A 22,514-nucleotide genomic window follows, 5' to 3' on the forward strand; every position below is an offset into this window, starting at 1 on the left:
TTTCACTAACTACTGTTTGTTTGTTGAATTTTGTGCAAAGCTATTCGATGAATATCTGCACTAGTTGTTGAAGTGTGAGAGAAGGGAAATAGTCAACATCATCCACCATCAACTCTTAATCGAATAGTGGGATTATTAGTCATATTATAACGACCCAATGGCTGAAATACCGAGACAATGTAATGATATTAATCATATCTCAGCAGAAATAATACATCAGACTTTGTTATTCAAGTTACACAGACAATTTAAGGAGTGGTTCATGACAAACAAGCAGTAATCTAATAATGTAAACCTTAATTAACGATAAGTGAAGTTTGTAATACTGTGGTACAACACTCGTGAAAAACTTGTCTCATCCATTGTCAACTTTGTTATATAGTTACACAACACTAGTGTAGCAGACCCGTTTCAACCAGTATTAAGTTCGTTACACAGTTACACAACACTACTGTAGCAGACCCGTTTCAACCAGTGTTAAGTTTGTTATATAGTTACACAACACTACTATAGAAGACTCGTTCCAACTGGTGTTAAATTTGTTATAAAGTTACACTACAGTTTAGCGGTAGACCCGTTTCAACCAGTATTAGGTTTATGTAGTTACATAACACTAGAGTGTAAGACCTGTTACAACCATTGTTAAGGTTATACAGTTACACAACACTTTATCGGAAAACTTGTTTCATCTTGTGTTAAGTTTTATATAGTTATACAATACTAACATTGTAGACATGTATCAATAAGTGCTGTTGTAATATTGTTTTATCACATCTAGGTATACTGTCTTGGCCCTATTCTTGGTGGAGTTATAGCAGGACTGTTGTATGATCATATTTTCTCTGCGCCAGCACCAACGCCACCTAGTGAAGTAACCGAACATTTGGAAAAAGTGGAAGTGCATTAGAAACCTGAAACCACCACCAACACTCAAAATAAAAACGGACAACTTGTGTAAATATAGATTATAATACAAATACTCTTCATTTTTAACTAGAATTTGTGTGCTTGTGAGTAAACGTTAAACTTATGTTCAAATATAACCTTCACTTTTGAAAAACATTTCATTAAAAAACATATGAAGCCTTTTTTGAGGCCAAATTATAGAACATCCCTGTCCCAAAACAGTCTTACAGTAAAGGAAGTCACACTAAGTTTCATGAGTTGTTAGGAAGTACATACTCACATATTTTATTGGTCTGTAGGCTACAATGTACTTTTTTTGCTCATGTTTATGCTAGTCTTGAACCTACTATTAATTAATGTAGTGAACCACTCTATATAAAATATTAATGTTTGCAAAACTTGATTTATTTATAACATGAACAACAAATTGTATTCCTAAGGCATTTCAGACTAGTCAGTGTACATGGTTAATCATTTGCAACCAAAACAATCATGGAAAACAGATTATATAATAATGATGGTAAACTTAGATACTACAGTTAACATAACCATTACAAACTTTTTGGATAGGCTACACATGATAAGCAAGTCTTTCAAAATAACTAATGGAATACTAAGGGCTCAGAAAGATCAAAGTTTAATAAAAATTAGTCCTAATTAAAAAAAACGACTCTGACTTGTAGCAGAAGTGGTTAACTTTCACCAACCTAATTACTCAATGAAAACATTCATACAATTAAAAATTACAGTGCACATTTGTAAAAGTGATTAAAACACAAAAGGATGAAACATGAGAGTTTTTTACATCAGTTATATACATATCTTTATTTCTTTTAGTGTATATTACTATGTCACAAATTCTTTAACTTTAGATGAAACCCACAATAATTATACAACATGAAGATAGTAATGTTTCATGTGTTTTTATCATGCATTTACTTATGGTAACAAAATAAGGTTCCTTTCAATATCCATATGGTGGTGAATTTTCAATTTCGCAGAGCTGCTAGTCTATAAAATAAAGAAACAAAAGTTTAAACATCAAGAATTGAATGTACTGACAATAATATTAAAGTTATTATTTAATAATAATAATTGACAGAGTTCTCCAAGTTTCAGAACCTGAAGGTTACTCTCTTGGAAAATTACATTTATGCAAATAGCTACATAATTTTTTCCATTAAAAATGAAAAATATTAACACTACAGGATAGTATTTAACTACCACATCTAGTGTAATATATTAATAACTTATTTTTAGATTTAGACAAATTTTTAAAACAGTGAAACCCCAGATTTCACTTGGTTTTGCCCCAACAACAACAAAAAACTATGTATTCTCAATTAACACAATGCTCACTCTATGGACACAATCCACAAGCATGCAAAGACAAAAATGTAAGCTAACTTTAAAGTTACAAAAAAAAAACCTTCAGGGTTCAGAAGAACTGACTGAAGTGGAAGGTGAGAACTAAACTGAAATGAAAACAAAACTTAAGTAAGAAAACTGTTCAAAATTATGCTTAAAATCTGAGAAAATACAGGCAAAAAATGTATAAAGGATCTACAGAAATTCTGTTAAACACAAATTAAATCTATGTAAAATTTGCTCTCATAGACCCTAAAACTCTCTAAAGTATGGAGCCAAGACAACTGAAGATTCACTAATTGGGTAGACTTAGTTTACACTAAAATTATGAATTATTATATCTTTAGAAACATCTTTAATAGATATCATGTTAGTTCAAGCCAACCTGGTATGACATAAAAATTATTTAATCTAAAACAGTTTGATCAACAGATTTATTAGTGTAAAGAATGGCACTCATGTTAACTAAGTTTTAGTCAGAATTTATGAGCAACCTACAAGTTACAAATTCATAAACTTAGTCAGAATCAGAAAAAAAAAAGAACCTTCCAGGACGGTGTGACATTATGAAACAAAACTGGACATTGTACAGTTGTGATATGATTGGTCATTACATTTCACAATAAAATATAGGGCACTTAGGAATTTTAAGTTTCCACATAGGTATGTGAAACTCAATGATTAGTATACATCCAGAGTCACTGGTCACCCCAGGTGCACAAGTAGTTCATGAACTTACTTGAAAAATCCTGCCAAAAATATTTAATAAAGACATCAAACTCTAGAATGAAGTATTTTACCTTCTGCTAAGGTTATCTTCTTGTACAGAAGTCCTCTCGAGGAGACCGAAGATGACGGAACAGATTTGGCTCCCTGGAGCTGATCAAGAATCTCAAGTCCATTCTCTTCAGCCACTTGCTGAATCAAATCATCCACTTGTTGCTGTGGTGTGGTCGTTGTGGTAGCACTTCCCATTGCATCCTCTAGAACCTAAGAAAATCAGTACCAGTAGACATTTTGTTCAGATAATGTTTTTGAAGGGAGTGGGGGGCTTAGAGGCTTCCAATTATAATTTACTCTTGTCTAATATGCAACCATTAAAGCATGCATTACCTAACACTAAAACTGGATACTAACAAACGTACTTGAGAGATTATAGCCAACACAATGAACCCTAGACACAAAACACAGAAACTTAAATTTAAGAGAGATTATAGCCAACACAATGAACCCTAGACACAAAACACAAACTTAAATTTAAGAGAGATTATAGCCAACACAATGAACCCTTGAAACAAAACACAAATTTAAATTTAAGACATGTGCTTAAGAAATTACAGCCAACATATTTTCATTCCAATAAAAACTATGATAACAGATTTTTCTTCTCTTTCATGTGACATCCAACAATGAAAGACCACCATCAGTGAAGGGTGAACTCATAAGTTACAACTGTTTATCTTTAAACTCACAACAATAACTATAGTTGTTTATCTTTATTAGTCTAAGTGCAAATTGATTTAGTGTTATGATCTATTCATCCCACAAATCTCAAATATTATTTGTGTAATCTTTAAAACGTCCTAAACATTTGTTTTCAGTACAACCTTTTATTTGGTTATTTTCTACACTCCATCTGGGAACTGTCACTTGACCAACCTTGGAACCATCATAAAATAAATTAAGAAATAAATATAAGTTATGTTTTTTTCATGCTAGAATGACTACATATTATAACATGAAAATAAAAAATGTATAGTCTTATAACAGTGTGTGTGTGTGTGTGTGTGTGTTTAATTTATTATTACACTTACCTTCCAGTCATACCTAGCTAACATAACTTCCACTGACAAAGTGCATGTGTATTCATGCTACATATCAAATAATATAAAACTGACCTTTAGTCTTCCCTGTCTTGGCTATGTTTTAGTGGACTAGTATTTTATAATATAAAGTCACATTTCAATTATTATACATTACATATATAAATTATTAAACTTATTTTTCTTAAAATATAGAACAATAAATCAAGATGTAAAGAAAGCAATTATCTCTTCTTGCTATGACCTTTGAGCTTGGTTGTTGCAAGACATAGGTTGCTAAGCCTTTTAAAATTTTGCATATGGAGGATATGATTTTTTTTTTTTTTTTTTTTTTGGGGGTATTTTATAGTTAAATAACCAAAAATTCACAAATAACTATTGATACAATACAATTCCACTATATTTATTAAACTTAGTAACTAAGAAGTACAAATAACTATTGATACAATACAATTCCACTATATTTATTAAACTTAGTAACTAAGAAGTATTTAAAATTGAATAGATATGGAACTTCGAGCAAGCTAAAGATACAATCTACTTCCTTGAAAACTTGGATAGAAAGTACATGGTATACTTTTCACAGATTAAAATGGTTGACAAAAACCACTCTGGGGAGACATTCTAATCTACTGACTGGTTATTTACATTCCATATATTGAAGTAAATGTATATTAAGGAACCGTTTTCAAAAATTAAAAGAGATGAATGGGGCCACTGTGTTTGATTCAGTACATAAACCGTATCTCAGCAAAATAAAAAGATATGTGGTTCTTGTTTTGTATTCTAGCTTTTTGGTATTAATTTGGTATCCCTAATTTGTACAAAACTATAAAGTTACTATTTTGACATCACAAACACCTAATTTTAAACAGTGCTGCATTCAACATAACTCATTAAAATCTGTACCTAGGTGTGTTCTTTTAATATTTATTTCTAAAATTAAGAAATCACCTCACACATAGAGTTTGAATTATAATTTACAATTTGATTCCAAACTTACTGACATAATTTCATAAAATAGTAGTTGAATAAACTTTTGAATGCAAGTCAACAAATGTGATGACATGGCCTTTAACCTTTGACCTGTCGCAAAAGGGTTAATTAACAAAGCACTAAAGAACACTGAATAACAAGATGCGAAAAACATACAATTTTCTCTACCTATCACAACTGTTATGGTTTTCTAACTATGTAACAAGAGCCACTACAAATTCATCCAGGTTAATTATCATCTTTCTCACGAGAACATACTCGTACTAACAAGGAAACTGTTGATTCTCTGTTCAGAAATCAACATAATGTAATATATCTTTTGATGGGTGAATGCCTTGGCTTTCTATCAGTTGTAAAACATAGAGAAATAAATGTGAGAGGAACTATTAAAAAGCCCTAAAGGAGATGATGTGACAAGTAAGTGTACCAAGAGGGATCTGGTTTTGTTTTTGGTATGACAAGTAAGTGTACCAAGAGGGATCTGGTTTTGTTTTTGGTATGACAAGTAAGTGTACCAAGAGGGATCTGGTTTTGTTTTTGGTATGACAAGTAAGTGTACCAAGAGGGATCTGGTTTTGTTTTTGGTATGACAAGTAAGTGTACCAAGAGGGATATGGTTTTGTTTTTGGTATGACAAGTAAGTGTACCAAGAGGGATCTGGTTTTCTATTTGGTATGACAAGTAAGTGTACCAAGAGGGATCTGGTTTTCTATTTGGTATGACAAGTAAGTGTACCAAGAGGGATCTGGTTTTCTATTTGGTATGACAAGTAAGTGTGCCAAGAGGGATCTGGTTTTGTGTTTGGTATGACAAGTCAGTGTACCAAAAGGTATCTGGTTTCTATTTGGTATGACAAGTAAGTGTACCAAGAGGGATCTGGTTTTGTTTTTGGTATGACAAGTAAGTGTACCAAGAGGGATATGGTTTTGTTTTTGGTATGACAAGTAAGTGTACCAAGAGGGATCTGGTTTTCTATTTGGTATGACAAGTAAGTGTACCAAGAGGGATCTGGTTTTCCATTTGGTATGACAAGTAAGTGTACCAAGAGGGATCTGGTTTTCTATTTGGTATGACAAGTAAGTGTACCAAGAGGGATCTGGTTTTCTATTTGGTATGACAAGTAAGCGTACCAAGAGGGATCTGGTTTTCTATTTGGTATGACAAGTGTACCAAGAGGGATCTGGTTTCTATTTGGTATGACAAGTGTACCAAGAGGGATCTGGTTTCTATTTGGTATGACAAGTGTACCAAGAGGGATCTGGTTTCTATTTGGTATGACAAGTGTACCAAGAGGGATCTGATTTCTATTTGGTATGACAAGTGTACCAAGAGGGATCTGGTTTCTATTTGGTGGCTCTGTAACCATATTGAAGGCTATAAAAATTATGGTTTATCTGAGCAATGAAGATTTTATAGTGCATAATTTAATTGTAATTTTGTACTTGCTAGTGGAAAAAATATCTAGAGAAAACATATTACATATGTCACACTAGGAAAAATTTAGGATTTTTTTTTTAAATATTGCTTTCTGAAAGTAAGAACTTAAAAGTCACATATTATTAAAATATGGATTATTAGCTACAATTTTACACTCTACTAATTGTAAGAATTATAAACTCACTTCATTTTAAGGATGTGGACATAAATACACAAGTGTTTGTTAGCTCCACCATTAAATCTTCTCACAAGAAAGAACAAATTCTTAGTAAACTTGACAGTTAAATTTTGTCTACTCCCACAATTCCTAGTAAACCTGATAAATAATCTACTCACACAAAATCTATGTAAAGCTGAACATGTTTTAGTATTTCACAACATCTTCTGACAAAAGGTAATTTTTCTACAGACAAAACTGTGATAATTACTGGAACTCAAGCTGGAGTCAGGTGACTATTCAGATGAAGCTAATTTCAAATCAGGAAGACTAGACAATACTGTTTCCTTCAAACTGAAAGTCTGTTTTAAGTTATTAATGATAATAAACAATCATATATATTTTCAAAATTAATATTTTTTTCATCTAGTTGTTTTAATCTCTGTTTGTGAACACTTAAAGCAGTTAGCATGGTACTTCAGGCTGAATTTGATATCAGTTTATCTACCAAAAATTGTTTAATAGCAAGTTGAAAATAAATCAGTCACTTAATTCATATACCTGTGAATATACATATACTTACAGATGTTCTCACATCCAAGTCTTCAAACTGACTTTCAAATTTGTCCATCACAGCTGAAACCTGTTTAAAAAGATATAGTTATAACCAGGCTTGCTGTAATCAAAATTTAGAATTTCTTTTTAAAGCAGACAAAGAAAAGAGGTACATAAATTAAACACAAAAGATCAGTCTTTGTTAGACAGCTTCAAAACCAGTTTGGCTTCTTCACCATGAGACACTGAAGATAAAAAATGTATAATTACACACTAAAACACTAAAATAAAAAACGTATAATTACACACTAAAACACTAAAATAAAAAAAACTAGTCCAACTACTCGTACAGATTGTGTTCTGCTAAGATTTCATTATATATAAAAACATAAACATGAAAAAGTAAAGCTATACAGTAGACACTTTCTAACAGCTACTTTGTCAACTGTTAAAATGCTAACAGACAAAAGTTATACTTTTCTTAGAAGATATATTTCTGATGTCCTTACTTCTTCTCACTTATTTTCATTCACTGCTACCCTCCATTTTGACTGTCATGTTCCCCTTGATTCACATGCTTCAAATGATTCACTTGTGCAAATTGTCATGTCAATCTCCACCAATGGATGTGTCCCTCTACACGATTCATGAGTCTCTCTATACTATTCTACATACCTATTACTTCAAGTTTAGAAAGAAACCGAAGCACCATTGGACAGTGGGAAGTGTGAGCAAAAGCAAGTACCTGATGGAAATATATTTTCAATGTAGGAAAACCATAGCTTCTGACAAGATACTTTACTTCCACTCACTAGCACACCTATTCAGTGTGAGTTTCTACCTTAGTTTGAGGATGTGGAAATAGTAATACAACAGATCTAGCAGACAACTCTGAGAAGCACATCTCAGTGGAAGGAAATATAGTTGGACGTTGATCATAACCACAACATATTGTAATGTCCCTGATAATAAAAATGTGGATAGAATGAGGGATGCTGAATGCTAGAGCAAAACTGACAGCAAATCAACTACATCCAAAACTTTACCTCCAGGAAATGGCATCCATGCACAAGGGGTTAGGACAGAGGGGGGGGGGGTAGGTAGGACAAGGACCAAGTTGTCAGATAAACATATCTCACACAAACCAAACAGATCAGACCACCTAAGGCACAGTTACATCACTGGCATAAAGACATCAAGAGTTAACAAACGAGGAAAAAGTAAGGAAATTAAAAAGTGCATTAACTGTGACCCACAAAGCTATGCATCCAAGGTGAAGAGAGCAAGGCACCCCTTAAACAAATGTGAGGATCTGTGGTGATCGGTTCAGCTCTAAATCAAATATTCAACCACTAGAAACTGACTTCTATGTGGGAACAGGATAAGGGATCTCAGGTGAAAGGGTGAATTGCATATACGTAAACACACCACAGAGCTCTTAGTCCAAAATTCATCCAGCAGGGGATGACATCCATGTAGAGGTAGATGTGGAAGATGAGAAACAAAATACTTAGGTTTTATATATACAATAAAGTAGCCAAAAACTTACCATATTTATACTTCAAATATCCATCATAATTTACCAAGTTTAGTAACAGAGCTGTACATGGGTGAAGGAAAAAAAAATTCAAATAGGATAAAAACTCAACCTACAGGAGCAAAGATTTGTCACAAAAAAAAAGAAATGATGTCTTTACATCTGAAAATGGAAAACCAGCTGTAAGACATTCCGAGTTTGTGATTGGTTATTCACATATATAGTGTTAAGTTTCTGATTGGTTATTCACACACATAGTATTAAGTTTTTGAGTGGTTATTCACACATATAGTGTTAAGTTTTTGATTGGTTATTCACACATAGTATTAAGTTTTTGATTGGTTATTCACACATAGTATTAAGTTTTTGACTGGTTATTCACACATATAGTATTAAGTTTTTGACTGGTTATTCACACATATAGTATTAAGTTTTTGACTGGTTATTCACACATATAGTGTTAAGAGTATATGATGAACTGTTTTCAAAAATTAAAGGAGGTGAGTGAGATACCACTGTATTTGATTCAGTACAACAGTGATATCTCATCATGTTGAAAATATAGGAAGTTTCTAGTTTTAAATATCAGTACTTTAAGTTCCTAATTCATATAAAACTACAGATTTCATATTTTGACTTCATAAACATCTAGTTGGAATCAGTACTGCATTTAACATACCATGTATTTGTTTTGTTTTTGAATTTTGTGCAAAGCTACACAAGGGCTATCTGCACTAGCCATCCCTAATTTAGCAATGTGAGACTAGAGGGAAGGCAGCTAATCATCACCACCCACCACCAACTCTTGGGTTACTCTTACCAATAAATAGTGGGATTGACCATCACCTTATAACACCCCCACAGTCGTACCATGTAACATACAAAAATTGATGTTTAGGTATGTTTCTTAAATATGTACTTTTAAATTAAGAAACTGAATAATGTATAATATAAACATTTGAATTATAATCTGCAGTTTGATACCAAACTTACTGACATAGTTCATAAAATAGTGCCCCCACTAGTACAGCGGTATGTCTTCGGATTTACAACGCTAAAATCAGGGGTTCGATTCCCCTCGGTGGGCTCAGCAGATAGCTCGATGTGGCTTTGCTATAAGAAAACACACAAAATAGTAGCTGTATAAAGTTTTGAATGCTAGACAACACACATGATGATATGGCCTTTGACCTGTATCTCATCACAATACGATTAAATAACAATCAATCTCATTCCAAATAACTATTGATGATTCCAATGAAGAGTTCTCCCCCCCTTCTACTGCAGTCTGAGTAAGTGTGTTGGCAAAAGGTACAACCTCCAATATGATAACTTGCACATCAGAATTCATAATACAAATGGAAGCCAAACACGACTGAGTTGAGAGAGGAAGAAACACGTGGGAAAATGATTAAGTTCTGTAACTGATAGAAAAGTAAACAATAGAATAACAAATTGAGGTACAAATAGTTATAAAGTAAGAAGGAAGAGTAGAAATAAACATTAGAATAAAACTGAAAATTTTAAGAGAACCCTAAATAAAATGTATTAACACAAGCACTGCCAAACAAGAAGTGATAATTAGGCAGAGAGGGGGTCGTGTGTTTGTGAGGGGGTCGTGTGTTTGTGAGGGGGTCGTGTGTTTGTGAGGGGGTCGTGTGTTTGTGAGGGGGTCATGTGTTTGTTTGACATCAATTTAAATTTTAGTAAAATATATTAGTAATTTCTTAACTTGAAAGTAAATATTAAAAAAAAATCCACCTAAATATGAATTTTTATGTGCCACATGGTATGCTGAATGCAGCATGGGTTCAATCAGATGTTTGTGATGTCCAAGTACAAAGTCTATAGTTTTTTAAAAAAACAAATACTTAAATTACTGCCACTGAAAAGCTAGAATCTAAGAACCTCCTATTTTTTCTATTTTCTGACATATTAATACATTTATTGAATCATCCAAGGTAGCTCCACCCATCTCTTACATTTTTGTGAAAATACTTGTTTATGTACACCTACTTCAATGTGTGGACAACCAATCAAAAGCTTAGAATATTTCTTCAGTGGTTTTTTCAGCCTCTGCAAAATACTTGCATGAGAAGTCTTTTTTTAATCTCATGCTTTACTCTAAACACTAAGGTAAGACAGTAGTGAGCTTGGAAAATCTTTATTTATACCCAAATACAGTTTATAGTTATTAAGTTTGATAAATTATAGTGGGCTTTTGTGTTACTGATATAATAATGTATGATTTGTTGTTACTTCAAAATGCATATATAAAACTTGATTCATAAAAGTATTTTTTAACTTAAAATGAAAATTACTTTGCATATTGGATGCTCAACATTCAAAAAGAAAAACATACACAACACAAACACTACGTAACATTAACAGTTTACCAAAAACAAATCTTGTAGTGTTTGCAATGATTCACTTGCCGTATTAAACATTACACAATGAAAACTATAACACATGTAAAATAATTACAAGGTGACCGAGCCCACTGTGAAAATGTTAAACCATGTGAACAAATTGATATGTAGGAGTGAAAAAATAATAGATCAAGAAACAATTTTGCCAAAAAGTGCAGAACGTGATGAGAACAGCTAGGTATGTGACCAAAAGAAAGATGTCTTGACAGAAGTAAAATTATACAGTACACACTGCTGAATAGCTACTTCAAATGTTGAAACACTGACATAAAAAATAAAATTATACAGTACACACTGCTGAATAGCTACTTCAAATGTTGAAACACTGACATAAAAAATAAAATTATACAGTAACACTGCTGAATAGCTACTTCATCAGATGTTGAAACACTGACATAAAAAATAAAATTATACAGTACACACTTCTCAACTGTTACTTCATCATTAAAACACAAACATACAAGATATACAACTACACAGTACACACTTCTCAACTGTTACTTCATCATTAAGACACAAACATACAAGATGTACAACTACACAGTACACACTTCTCAACTGTTACCTCATCATTAAGACACAAACATACAAGATATACAACTACACAGTACACACTTCTCAACTGCTACTTCACCATTAACACACAAACATACAAGATATACAACTACACGGTACACACTTCTCAACTGCTACTTCATCATTAAGACAAACATACAAGATGTACAACTACACAGTACACACTTCTCAACTACTACTTCATCATAAAGACACAAACATACAAGATGTACAACTACACAGTACACACTTCTCAACTACTACTTCATCATAAAGACACAAACATACAAGATATACAACTACACAGTACACACTTCTCAACTACTACTTCATCATAAAGACACAAACATACAAGATGTACAACTACACAGTACACACTTCTCAACTGCTACTTCATCATTAAGACACAAACATACAAGATATACAACTACACAGTACACACTTCTCAACTGCTACTTCATCATAAAGACACAAACATACAAGATGTACAACTACACAGTACACACTTCTCAACTACTACTTCATCATAAAGACACAAACATACAAGATATACAACTACACAGTACACACTTCTCAACTACTACTTCATCATAAAGACACAAACATACAAGATGTACAACTACACAGTACACACTTCTCAACTACTACTTCATCATAAAGACACAAACATACAAGATGTACAACTACACAGTACACACTTCTCAACTACTACTTCATCATAAAGACACAAACATACAAGATGTACAACTACACAGTACACACTTCTCAACTGCTACTTCATCATTAAGACACAAACATACAAGATATACAACTACACAGTACACACTTCTCAACTGCTACTTCATCATTAAGACACAAACATACAAGATGTACAACAACACAGTACACACTTCTCAACTGCTACTTCATCATTAAGACACAAACATACAAGATGTACAACAACACAGTACACATTCCAATAGGCTGCTTCATTATCAGATAATAAAAACAATGACATACAATAAGTACTGTTACACATATATACCTGGTCACTTTATTGTAAAATATCAAAATACATCTATATCTACATATTCTGTTAGGTTACTTCACCAGGAATCTAAACTGTAACCAGTAATTTTACTTTCTAATTTTGCTTTTTTATTATCACTAAAAACACTGCAAACTTGTTCTAAACTTGTAACCTTCATTTCTTTACTGGATTGCAGTCATATCACTAAACATAGTCATGTAGTTCTTTTACAGTTAAAAGTGTTAACTTTGTACAATTAAGATGCAAAAATATTTTTTTACCTTTTGTAAATCCATTGAGTTTATAGCCTTGTCTAGTGCTTTCACTACACTGCCCATGTTTTTTGTCACCTAATTAATAAAAAAAAGATTTGTATGAATAGTTTCTCAAATATTTGTGCCAACAACAGAAACTAATTAAGTACACACATTTGTTAGTCTTACAGCAAAACTGTATTGGACTACCTACTGGGTCCATTACAGGGAGTCAAATTCTGTTATGTAAATCCGTAAACTTACTGCTGTCCCACCAAGAAGGAGTGGATAAAGTGATATATATATTACAAATTACTGCATGTACCATTCTTTAAAAAACAAACACATAGAGTTAATAGAAAGATATTCTAGAAATAATGTTCATATATTAATGTATAAAAGTTCACCAATGTAAATCCAACTGTTGAAAGTTACTGAAAAAGACAGTCTTTGTTACTGCATGTGAAGTGTTACGTAGACTATCACAGAATGTTAGAATGCAAAACTTAAAATCACTGCACAAACAATGAACCTCAAGCATCCTTTAAATCATCCTACAATACAGACAATAGAATACACAGGTTTAATTAACAGAAGATACAGAAATAATATTCATGTAATAAAACTGTTTTTCTAGCAGACATACCCCTTTCATCACGACTGCACTCTGGACTTTAGAGGAGACAGCATCAATCTTCGATGCCATTCGTAAATAGTTCACACTTTCATGTTTTTCCGAATAGCATTTTCTGCATATATCTTAGCACCATCAACATTTCCTTGCTGAAGAGCCTAAAACAATGAGACATTAAGAGGAGACATATCTAATCTATAACTTCTGTGCATTCCATATGTCACAAATCACACTTACTTCCAAGTATAGCTTAGGTTTCTTGTAACACAGTGTAGTGGTATCTTTCAGTGCTCATGAAATATTGAGTTTTAGATGTCTTATTGTGTTCAAAAAATGATAAAAAAGCTGTCACTTGATTATTAGTAAGTGACATACCCCTTAAATCCATGGGGAAGATATAGGAACTTAATATCCAAGTGCCACTCCCATATGTCTCTAAGGGTACATGACAGGTTTGGTGACAGTCAGTTTAGTACAGTATTTCTCAACCAGTAATTCAAAAAACTCCTAGAGGTTTGAGAGATAATCTGAGAAGCTTACAAGAAAGTTTTGGTTAATTTATTACCTCTCTAGTCCTAATATTTCAATTTCCATCTAATGTATTAAAATAGTTAAGAAAGGAAATAGCCTGATACAAAGCCAGATTTTAAACAACATATCTCTTTTGTTAAGCCAAGCTTTAAAGTTCAGAAAACTCAAGTTTTAGTTGAATGGTTTGGTTTTCAGTTTGTTTTGTTATATTTCAACTTTAAGGGTACTAACTAATAATAACATAAGAAATTCATATTTTATTATAAATGTGTTGTAATTTAACACAAACAAAAGTTATTTTATTTTACAAAATTATTACTGCTTAAAAGAGGTTCACTTTTAAAAACTATCACTACTGAAGAGGTTCACAAAATGAAAGAGGTTGAGAACCACTGGTCTAGGGATTTGTCATAAGGAGTCGTACACATGCAGACATTTGTCAAATACTGAATGATTCAAGTTGATGTATTTTAACACAATATATAAATACAAGAACAATTATTACTTTATACACCCCACAATTCAGATTTCATATTTGAGACCAGGTAATCAGATTAGCTACTGACAAAGAAGCAGTCAGATCACTCCATTTCGTCACCAAGGAAGTGAAAATATTGGAACTAGCTGCAGAATAAACTATTACCACAAATATTGAATAATAGTCATCAATAAATCTGCAACAAAAAAAACAAAAACACAACCTGCTTTTATTCACTTCACAGCAGGTACAGTTTCCTGCTGATTGAGGTTTATTACAATATTTTAAAAATGCAAGTTTACTTAAACAGACATAAAACCCAAATATGATGCAGATGGAAGACAGATTAAACATCGTGCTCTATGCTATTTTACGCATTATACTGTTAACTACACAACAGCATACTGATACACACACAGACTTAATACTGTTTGCATCTCCTGAACCATCTTGTATAATGGGTGAAACTGGTTCATGAATACTGAACCTTTGAAGAATTAATATTGTCACTAGATTTTACACTCGTCACAAAATGAAAAGATTGATTGTCTTTAACCTGCACTTTGTAGTTTATAACACTAAACAAATATTAAACAGTGTGAAATAGATACAAATGTTAATAATAACAAACCTTTTTCACTTTAGACTTTTGAACTCTCTCGTCTTTCTCTGCTTTTCTAGAAAGCCTTTCAAGTTGTTTTCCACTGAACTTTAGAAAGAAATATAAACCAATAGACAATGATCAGATTGGATAAAAAAAACCTAGGAATTACTAAATGCTTGATTAGTTGTGAATACTTAAATGACACTGACAAACTTGCACACCAGTATAAAAATAACAAACAATTGTATCACTATGGAGACTTTACAAACAATATAACAGCACAGTATTACTTAACTTTGAAAAATAATCTCTCTTAAATAAAATATGCACATCAATGTTACACAAGTTCAAACAATGTATGTTGAAGTAATGTGAAAGTTCCTATACAACATTAACAATTCTTTGTGAAGAACTATCTATCACAATGTAACAGTACTGTTGCAGAGGCCTTGAGCCTGGTTTGGTTTGAAATTTGTGCAAAGCTACATGAGGGATATCTGCACGATTATTTACCAATGAATAATGGGATTGATCATCACATAATAATGACCCCACAACTGAAAGAGCAAACATGTTTGGTGAGACGAGGATTCAAACCTGCAAAACTCAGATTATGAGTCGAGTGCCTTAACCACTTGGCCTTGTCGGGCCCCTTGGACCACAAAGAAAGGTATATCTACCATTTTTGATGGTGTTACATCCACCTGTGTTCTGACAAGGAAACTGATGGTATTTTTTTCATAACCTGCATATTTTAAAATGGATACCAAATGTTCATTTCAATATTACAATAATTATTTTGAAGGTTACATTCCTTGATGATAGTTTTAAAATGCATAACATCCAATGAATTTTCCCTTGTACTTAATTTGGAAAGTTTACTAATAATTTTTCATATTTTAAAACAATTTTATAAACAAATGCAGTTTCTTTTTAGAATCTGAGGTTGATCAAATCGACTTATCTCACATAGAGATAGGGTAGAGAAAAAACAGATAAAATGCAAAGTTTCACTGAAGGAAAAATGTTTGAAATGTAATTAGAAGGTTTTAGAAATTACACAAAGTAAACTTAAGAGTTTTGAGATGAGGAAATGTTTTTTATATCTGAACATGAAAATTACTTTGCACAAGAACTGTTAATAACAAAGACCCAATATACCTATGGACAAATATTTAACTTAGTTTATTGAAATACTTGGAAAAAAATGGGTGTAGTTAACTAGATGGGTGCTACATACTTTCAATATACTTCATTTATATCAATACATCCAGATGATATACAAGAATTAAACATAATATTATAAATTACTAGTCTGTAACCAGGAAAGACAGAAACTAAAATGCTTTATTGAAGTGCATTTTAGAGTGTAAGAGTGCAAAGTTATGAAGAGTGTGGATCATCTCCCACCACCACTGAAACTGCTAGTGGTTAGGTAATAACAATCAGACTAAATGTGCAATATTACTAGTATTATGTATACATCAAGAGCTAGTTATTCTCACTCCTATTTTAAAGTTCTATATAATTAAAGAAAAACTTTATTATTTTAGTGTGAAGACAAAGTCGTGATAAAAACTAACATAATTGGGTCATTACATATTAGACTTAACACTAAGTGTGTTTATAATAAGCTAATGGTATTCAGTACTGAGCATTTAATTCAGGCTAGAAATACAATGGTTAAGTAGTAACTAAGCATTCACAGTTTGTTAGGTGTGGTGGTTACAAGGAGTGAGTTTTTATTTGGGACCTTGGGTCTGGTATATACTTTTAAGCAAGCTAGAAAAGATAATGTGCATTTTGTATGTAAAGTCTGCAGGTTAGAGGAGAAATCAGAGGTTATCAATTAAAGTAGGGGCAACTGATTGACAGAAGTGTACACTGTAGGAAATGGCAGCAGGAGTTTAGGGGAAGCTTGAGCTTCAACATGCAAGGAATATATTAACAGAGTTAGAAAGAGTACAATTAGGGCTGAAAGAGTTGAATTGTAATGAGCTTGTGTAAATAAGGAACAATTAGATCTAAAGAAAACAAAAGGATGAGTTATTTGGAGACACTGATTAGACGTGGAAATGTTTTAAAAGTCAGTTATTTGGAGACACCGATTAGACGTGGAAATGTTTTAAATGTCAGTTATTTGGAGACACTGATTAGACGTGGAAATGTTTTAAAAGTCAGTTATTTGGAGACACTGATTACACGTGGAAATGTTTTAAATGTCAGTTTATTGGAGACACTGATTAGACGTGGAAATGTTTTAAAAGTCAGTTATTTGGAGACACTGATTAGACGTGGAAATGTTTTAAAAGTCAGTTATTTGGAGACACTGATTAGACGTGGAAATGTTTTAAAAGTCAGTTATTTGGAGACACTGATTAGACGTGGAAATGTTTTAAATGTCAGTTATTTGGAGACACTGATTAGACGTGGAAATGTTTTAAAAGTCAGTTATTTGGAGACACTGATTAGACGCGTGGAAATGTTTTAAATGTCAGTTATTTGGAGACACTGATTAGACGAGGAAATGTTTTGAATGTCAGTTATTTGGAGGCACTGATTAGACGTGGAAATGTTTTAAAAGTCAGTTATTTGGAGACACTGATTAGACGTGGAAATGTTTTAAATGTCAGTTATTTGGAGACACTGATTAGACGTGGAAATGTTTTGAATGTCAGTTATTTGGAGACACTGATTAGACGTGGAAATGTTTTAAAAGTCAGTTATTTGGAGACACTGATTAGACGTGGAAATGTTTTAAATGTCAGTTATTTGGAGACACTGATTAGACGTGGAAATGTTTTGAAAGTCAGTTATTTGGAGACACTGATTAGACGTGGAAATGTTTTGAAAGTCAGTTATTTGGAGACACTGATTAGACGTGGAAATGTTTTGAAAGTCAGTTATTTGGAGACACTGATTAGACGTGGAAATGCTTTAAATGTCAGTTATTTGGAGACACTGATTAGACGTGGAAATGCTTTAAATGTCAGTTATTTGGAGACACTGATTAGACGTGGAAATGTTTTAAATGTCAGTTATTTGGAGACACTGATTAGACGTGGAAATGTTTTAAATGTCAGTTATTTGGAGACACTGATTAGACGTGGAAATGTTTTAAAAGTCAGTTATTTGGAGACACTGATTAGACGTGGAAATGTTTTAAAAGTCAGTTATTTGGAGACACTGATTAGACATGGAAATGTTTTAAATGTCAGTTATTTGGAGACACTGATAAGACGTGGAAATGTTTTGAAAGTCAGTTATCTGGAGACACTGATTAGACGTGGAAATGTTTTAAAAGTCAGTTATTTGGAGACACTGATTAGACGTGGAAATGCTTTAAATGTCAGTTATTTGGAGACACTGATTAGACGTGGAAATGCTTTAAATGTCAGTTATTTGGAGACACTGATTAGACGTGAAAATGCTTTAAATGTCAGTTATTTGGAGACACTGATTAGTCGTGGAAATGTTTTAAATGTCAGTTATTTGGAGACACCGATTAGTTGTGGAAATGTTTTAAATGTCAGTTATTTGGAGACACTGATTAGACGTGGAAATGTTTTAAAAGTCAGTTATTTGGAGACACTGATTAGACGTGGAAATGTTTTAAAAGTCAGTTATTTGGAGACACTGATTAGACGTGGAAATGTTTTAAATGTCAGTTATTTGGAGACACTGATTAGACGTGGAAATGTTTTAAAAGTCAGTTATTTGGAGACACTGATTAGACGTGGAAATGTTTTAAAAGTCAGTTATTTGGAGACACTGATTAGACGTGGAAACGTTTTGAATGTCAGTTATTTGGAGGCACTGATTAGACGTGGAAATGTTTTAAAAGTCAGTTATTTGGAGACACTGATTAGACGTGGAAATGTTTTAAATGTCAGTTTATTGGAGACACTGATTAGACGTGGAAATGTTTTAAAAGTCAGTTATTTGGAGACACTGATTAGACGTGGAAATGTTTTGAAAGTCAGTTATTTGGAGACACTGATTAGACGTGGAAATGTTTTGAAAGTCAGTTATTTGGAGACACTGATTAGACGTGGAAATGTTTTGAAAGTCAGTTATTTGGAGACACTGATTAGACGTGGAAATGCTTTAAATGTCAGTTATTTGGAGACACTGATTAGACGTGGAAATGCTTTAAATGTCAGTTATTTGGAGACACTGATTAGACGTGGAAATGTTTTAAATGTCAGTTATTTGGAGACACTGATTAGACGTGGAAATGTTTTAAACGTATCCCTTAAAGAAAGAGTAGTTATAAGTAAAAATCCAGGTTGCCTCAAACAGAATAAGACATAAAATTAAAGAAAATCATTGTTAATTTAAGAAATTTAAAGTGACTGGTATGATATGGGAATTAGAAGATTATAGAAACTTGGTGAAACAGGAAGTTAGGACATCAAAAAGGGTGTATGATAAAAGGTTGGCTGAAAATTTAAAAATTCATAATAAGAATTTCTTTAAATACATTAAGGGTAAACAAAATATTGGGATGAGGGTAAGATACTTGAGGGATGATAAAAGAAGGCTTATATCTGATAATTATAAGATAGTTTGGTTATGAAATTATGCTTTCTCTTTATTTTTTACTAACAAATAATTTAAGCAGTATTTCAAATCTTGGACATTTTACAGATGTAAAATAGGTTGAACAAAATGACTGCATTAATTCTGAACCTGTTAAGAACTAAGTTTGAAGAATGATAAAGCTGCTGAGCAAATATTTCCCTAAAGGTTTTGAAGGAATTTAAGGTTTGGATATGTGAACCACTTGCTATTTACTAGTCCACTGGATTAGTGGACAGGTACAAGAGGATTGGAAGTTAGGTAATGTAACTCCTCATTTTAACAGTCCTGGTAACTCTAAGACCATTAGTCTTGCATAAGTTGTGCAAAACATTTTGAAATGTCTGATAAAAGTTTCTTTCAAAATCATTTAAAGAGGTTCAGAATTTTATTGTAGAGTCAACATGGTTTAATTAAGAGAAAATCATGCCTTAAACATCATTTGACATTCTCTGAAAAGGTTTCTGTTTATGTAGATAAGGGTAAGGGTATATATTTAGTGTATCTGGATTTTCATAGAGCATTATGTAGATAAGGGTAAGGGTAAATATTTAGTGTATCTGGATTTTCATAGAGCATTTAACAAGGTTCCACACAGTAAGCTTGCAAAAAGTTACCTCTATAGGTGTGGGGAATAAGTTAGCAAATTGGATATAAGAGTGGCTGTATTGAAGAAAGCAGAGGGTTAATATAAATGAAGTTCACTCAAACTGGATTAATATTGCAGGTATGGTACCTCAGGGCTCAATCTTGGGACCCTTGATTTACATCAATGATATAGATGAAGGAATGGTCAATAAATTACTTAAATTTACAGATAATATTAAGGTCTTGGGTGTTGCAAGCTGTGAAGAGGATGCTGCTGATTTACAAAATGATTTAGATCATTTAGTGAATTGAGAAGATAAATGGCCAGTGTTTTAATTGTAATAAATGCTAAATAATGCATGTAAGTTACCATAATTTGAATTATAATTTTTATGGGAGTAACCTTAAAAATGTTATGAAGGAAGAAAGGGATCTTAGTGTAATAGTCGATCAGTCTCTGAAGCCATCAAAGTAGTTTGCTGTTGCTAGTGGTTGGGCAAATAGGATTTCAGGTTGTATTTGCAGAAATGTTTAATACAAGTTTAAAGAGACTATATTTCATTGTACAGATTACCGGTCAGGCCACATTTTAAATATTGTGTTCACTCTTGGGCTCCTTACCTTAGGAAAGACACTGAATTGTTGGAAAGGGTTACTAGAATAATACTGGGGATGGAGGAGTCATACAAGGAGAGGTTGAGACCTCTTTGTTTTATCTTGAAAAATAAGAAGAGTTAGAGGATATCTGATTGAGGTGTTTAAAATTGTAAAGAGAAGTGATACTGTTGATACTTTTATTATCCTACTTAACAGTAAGAACAGTAGGACTAGAGAATAAAAGTTACCATGATAACCATATGAATAAGAAGGACAATGGGTCTCTTGTCTCTAAACATAGTATATGAAACATTTTTGTGTGTACAGTAAAAATACTTATTACCAATAAAAACTAATAGACAAACAAACAAACAGCCACAATTTTATCCTTTATATTTTTATTTAACTTTGTTTGTTTGTAATAGTTTACTTTCAAAATACAAATTAAAAATAAAACACAAGGTTTAACTTACTTTCAACTGGAACATTAAATCTGAAAAACAGTATATAATGATGATCAGTATAAAAGTTAAAACATTACCAAATATTAAAGCTCCTGTAACAGACAAGAATTTAATCTTCTTAAAGATTCAATTCATTGATATGTCTTAACACAAAAACAATAAAAAAAAATTTAATTACACATGTAACTAGAGACTTGGATCTTTCTTACAGATAAAGCACACAAAACTTAACTACCTTAATAACCACTTTTACAATGTCTGTACCATCTTTACTGCTTTTATGATATTTTTACAATTTCAAAGTAGAAAAATATTGCAATACATACAGAATTCTGTTGTTCTTAAGTATTTTATTATCTTATTAATTACTTGTGTAAAAAAACAACAACCCTCTATTATAACACCAACAAACTGATATATTTCTTACAAATATAAAAAACTGGATTTTGTTAACCAATTTATCGCTAACCACTTTCTAAGATATTTTACTATCTTTTTGATCTACTATATAACGACAAAAAGCTGTTCAGTCATCATGGTACTGATTAACATAACAATTTCTGCCATTTCAAGCTAACAATTCTTATAGCCATATATACATATAAAATGGCTGATGCACCACTATGGACATACAATTATATTTGACAGTGGATTGGTAGCTATTGTAATGAGGAATAAAACAGATTCAGATACACACACATACATCATGCTTGGTATTGTTGGTGAACAAAAAATAATAATCATTGGCTGATATTTTTCCATTGTGTTTGCCAGAAGACACAATGGTGCAACATCATCTAATTTCATCCAATTAGAAACATCTATAATAACATAAATAATTTACCAGTAAAAAGAAACACCACCTACAATTCTATAATAACATAAATAATTTACCAGTAAAAAGAAACACCACCTACAATTCTATAATAACTTGAATATTTTACCAGTAAAAGAAACATCACCTACAATTCTATAATAGCGAATATTTTACCGGTAAAAGAAACACCACCT

The 22,514-nt window shown here is 32.2% G+C and overlaps 1 protein-coding gene across 1 annotated transcript; it reads right to left on the reverse strand.

The window, feature by feature from the left end:
- Positions 1–1,703: 1,703 nt before the first annotated feature.
- LOC143231711 (charged multivesicular body protein 1a-like) lies at positions 1,704–21,533 on the reverse strand. Its single transcript, XM_076466319.1, is given in 9 exon segments — positions 1,704–1,917; positions 3,075–3,097; positions 3,100–3,264; positions 7,271–7,330; positions 13,054–13,122; positions 13,673–13,761; positions 13,764–13,818; positions 15,301–15,378; positions 21,513–21,533. Coding segments are annotated over 9 exon segments (576 nt in total). The 5' UTR covers positions 21,528–21,533; the 3' UTR covers positions 1,704–1,895.
- Positions 21,534–22,514: the final 981 nt, after the last annotated feature.

Source organism: Tachypleus tridentatus, chromosome 11, assembly GCF_004210375.1.
Source record: "Tachypleus tridentatus isolate NWPU-2018 chromosome 11, ASM421037v1, whole genome shotgun sequence".
In the NCBI taxonomy this organism is placed as follows: domain Eukaryota; kingdom Metazoa; phylum Arthropoda; class Merostomata; order Xiphosura; family Limulidae; genus Tachypleus; species Tachypleus tridentatus.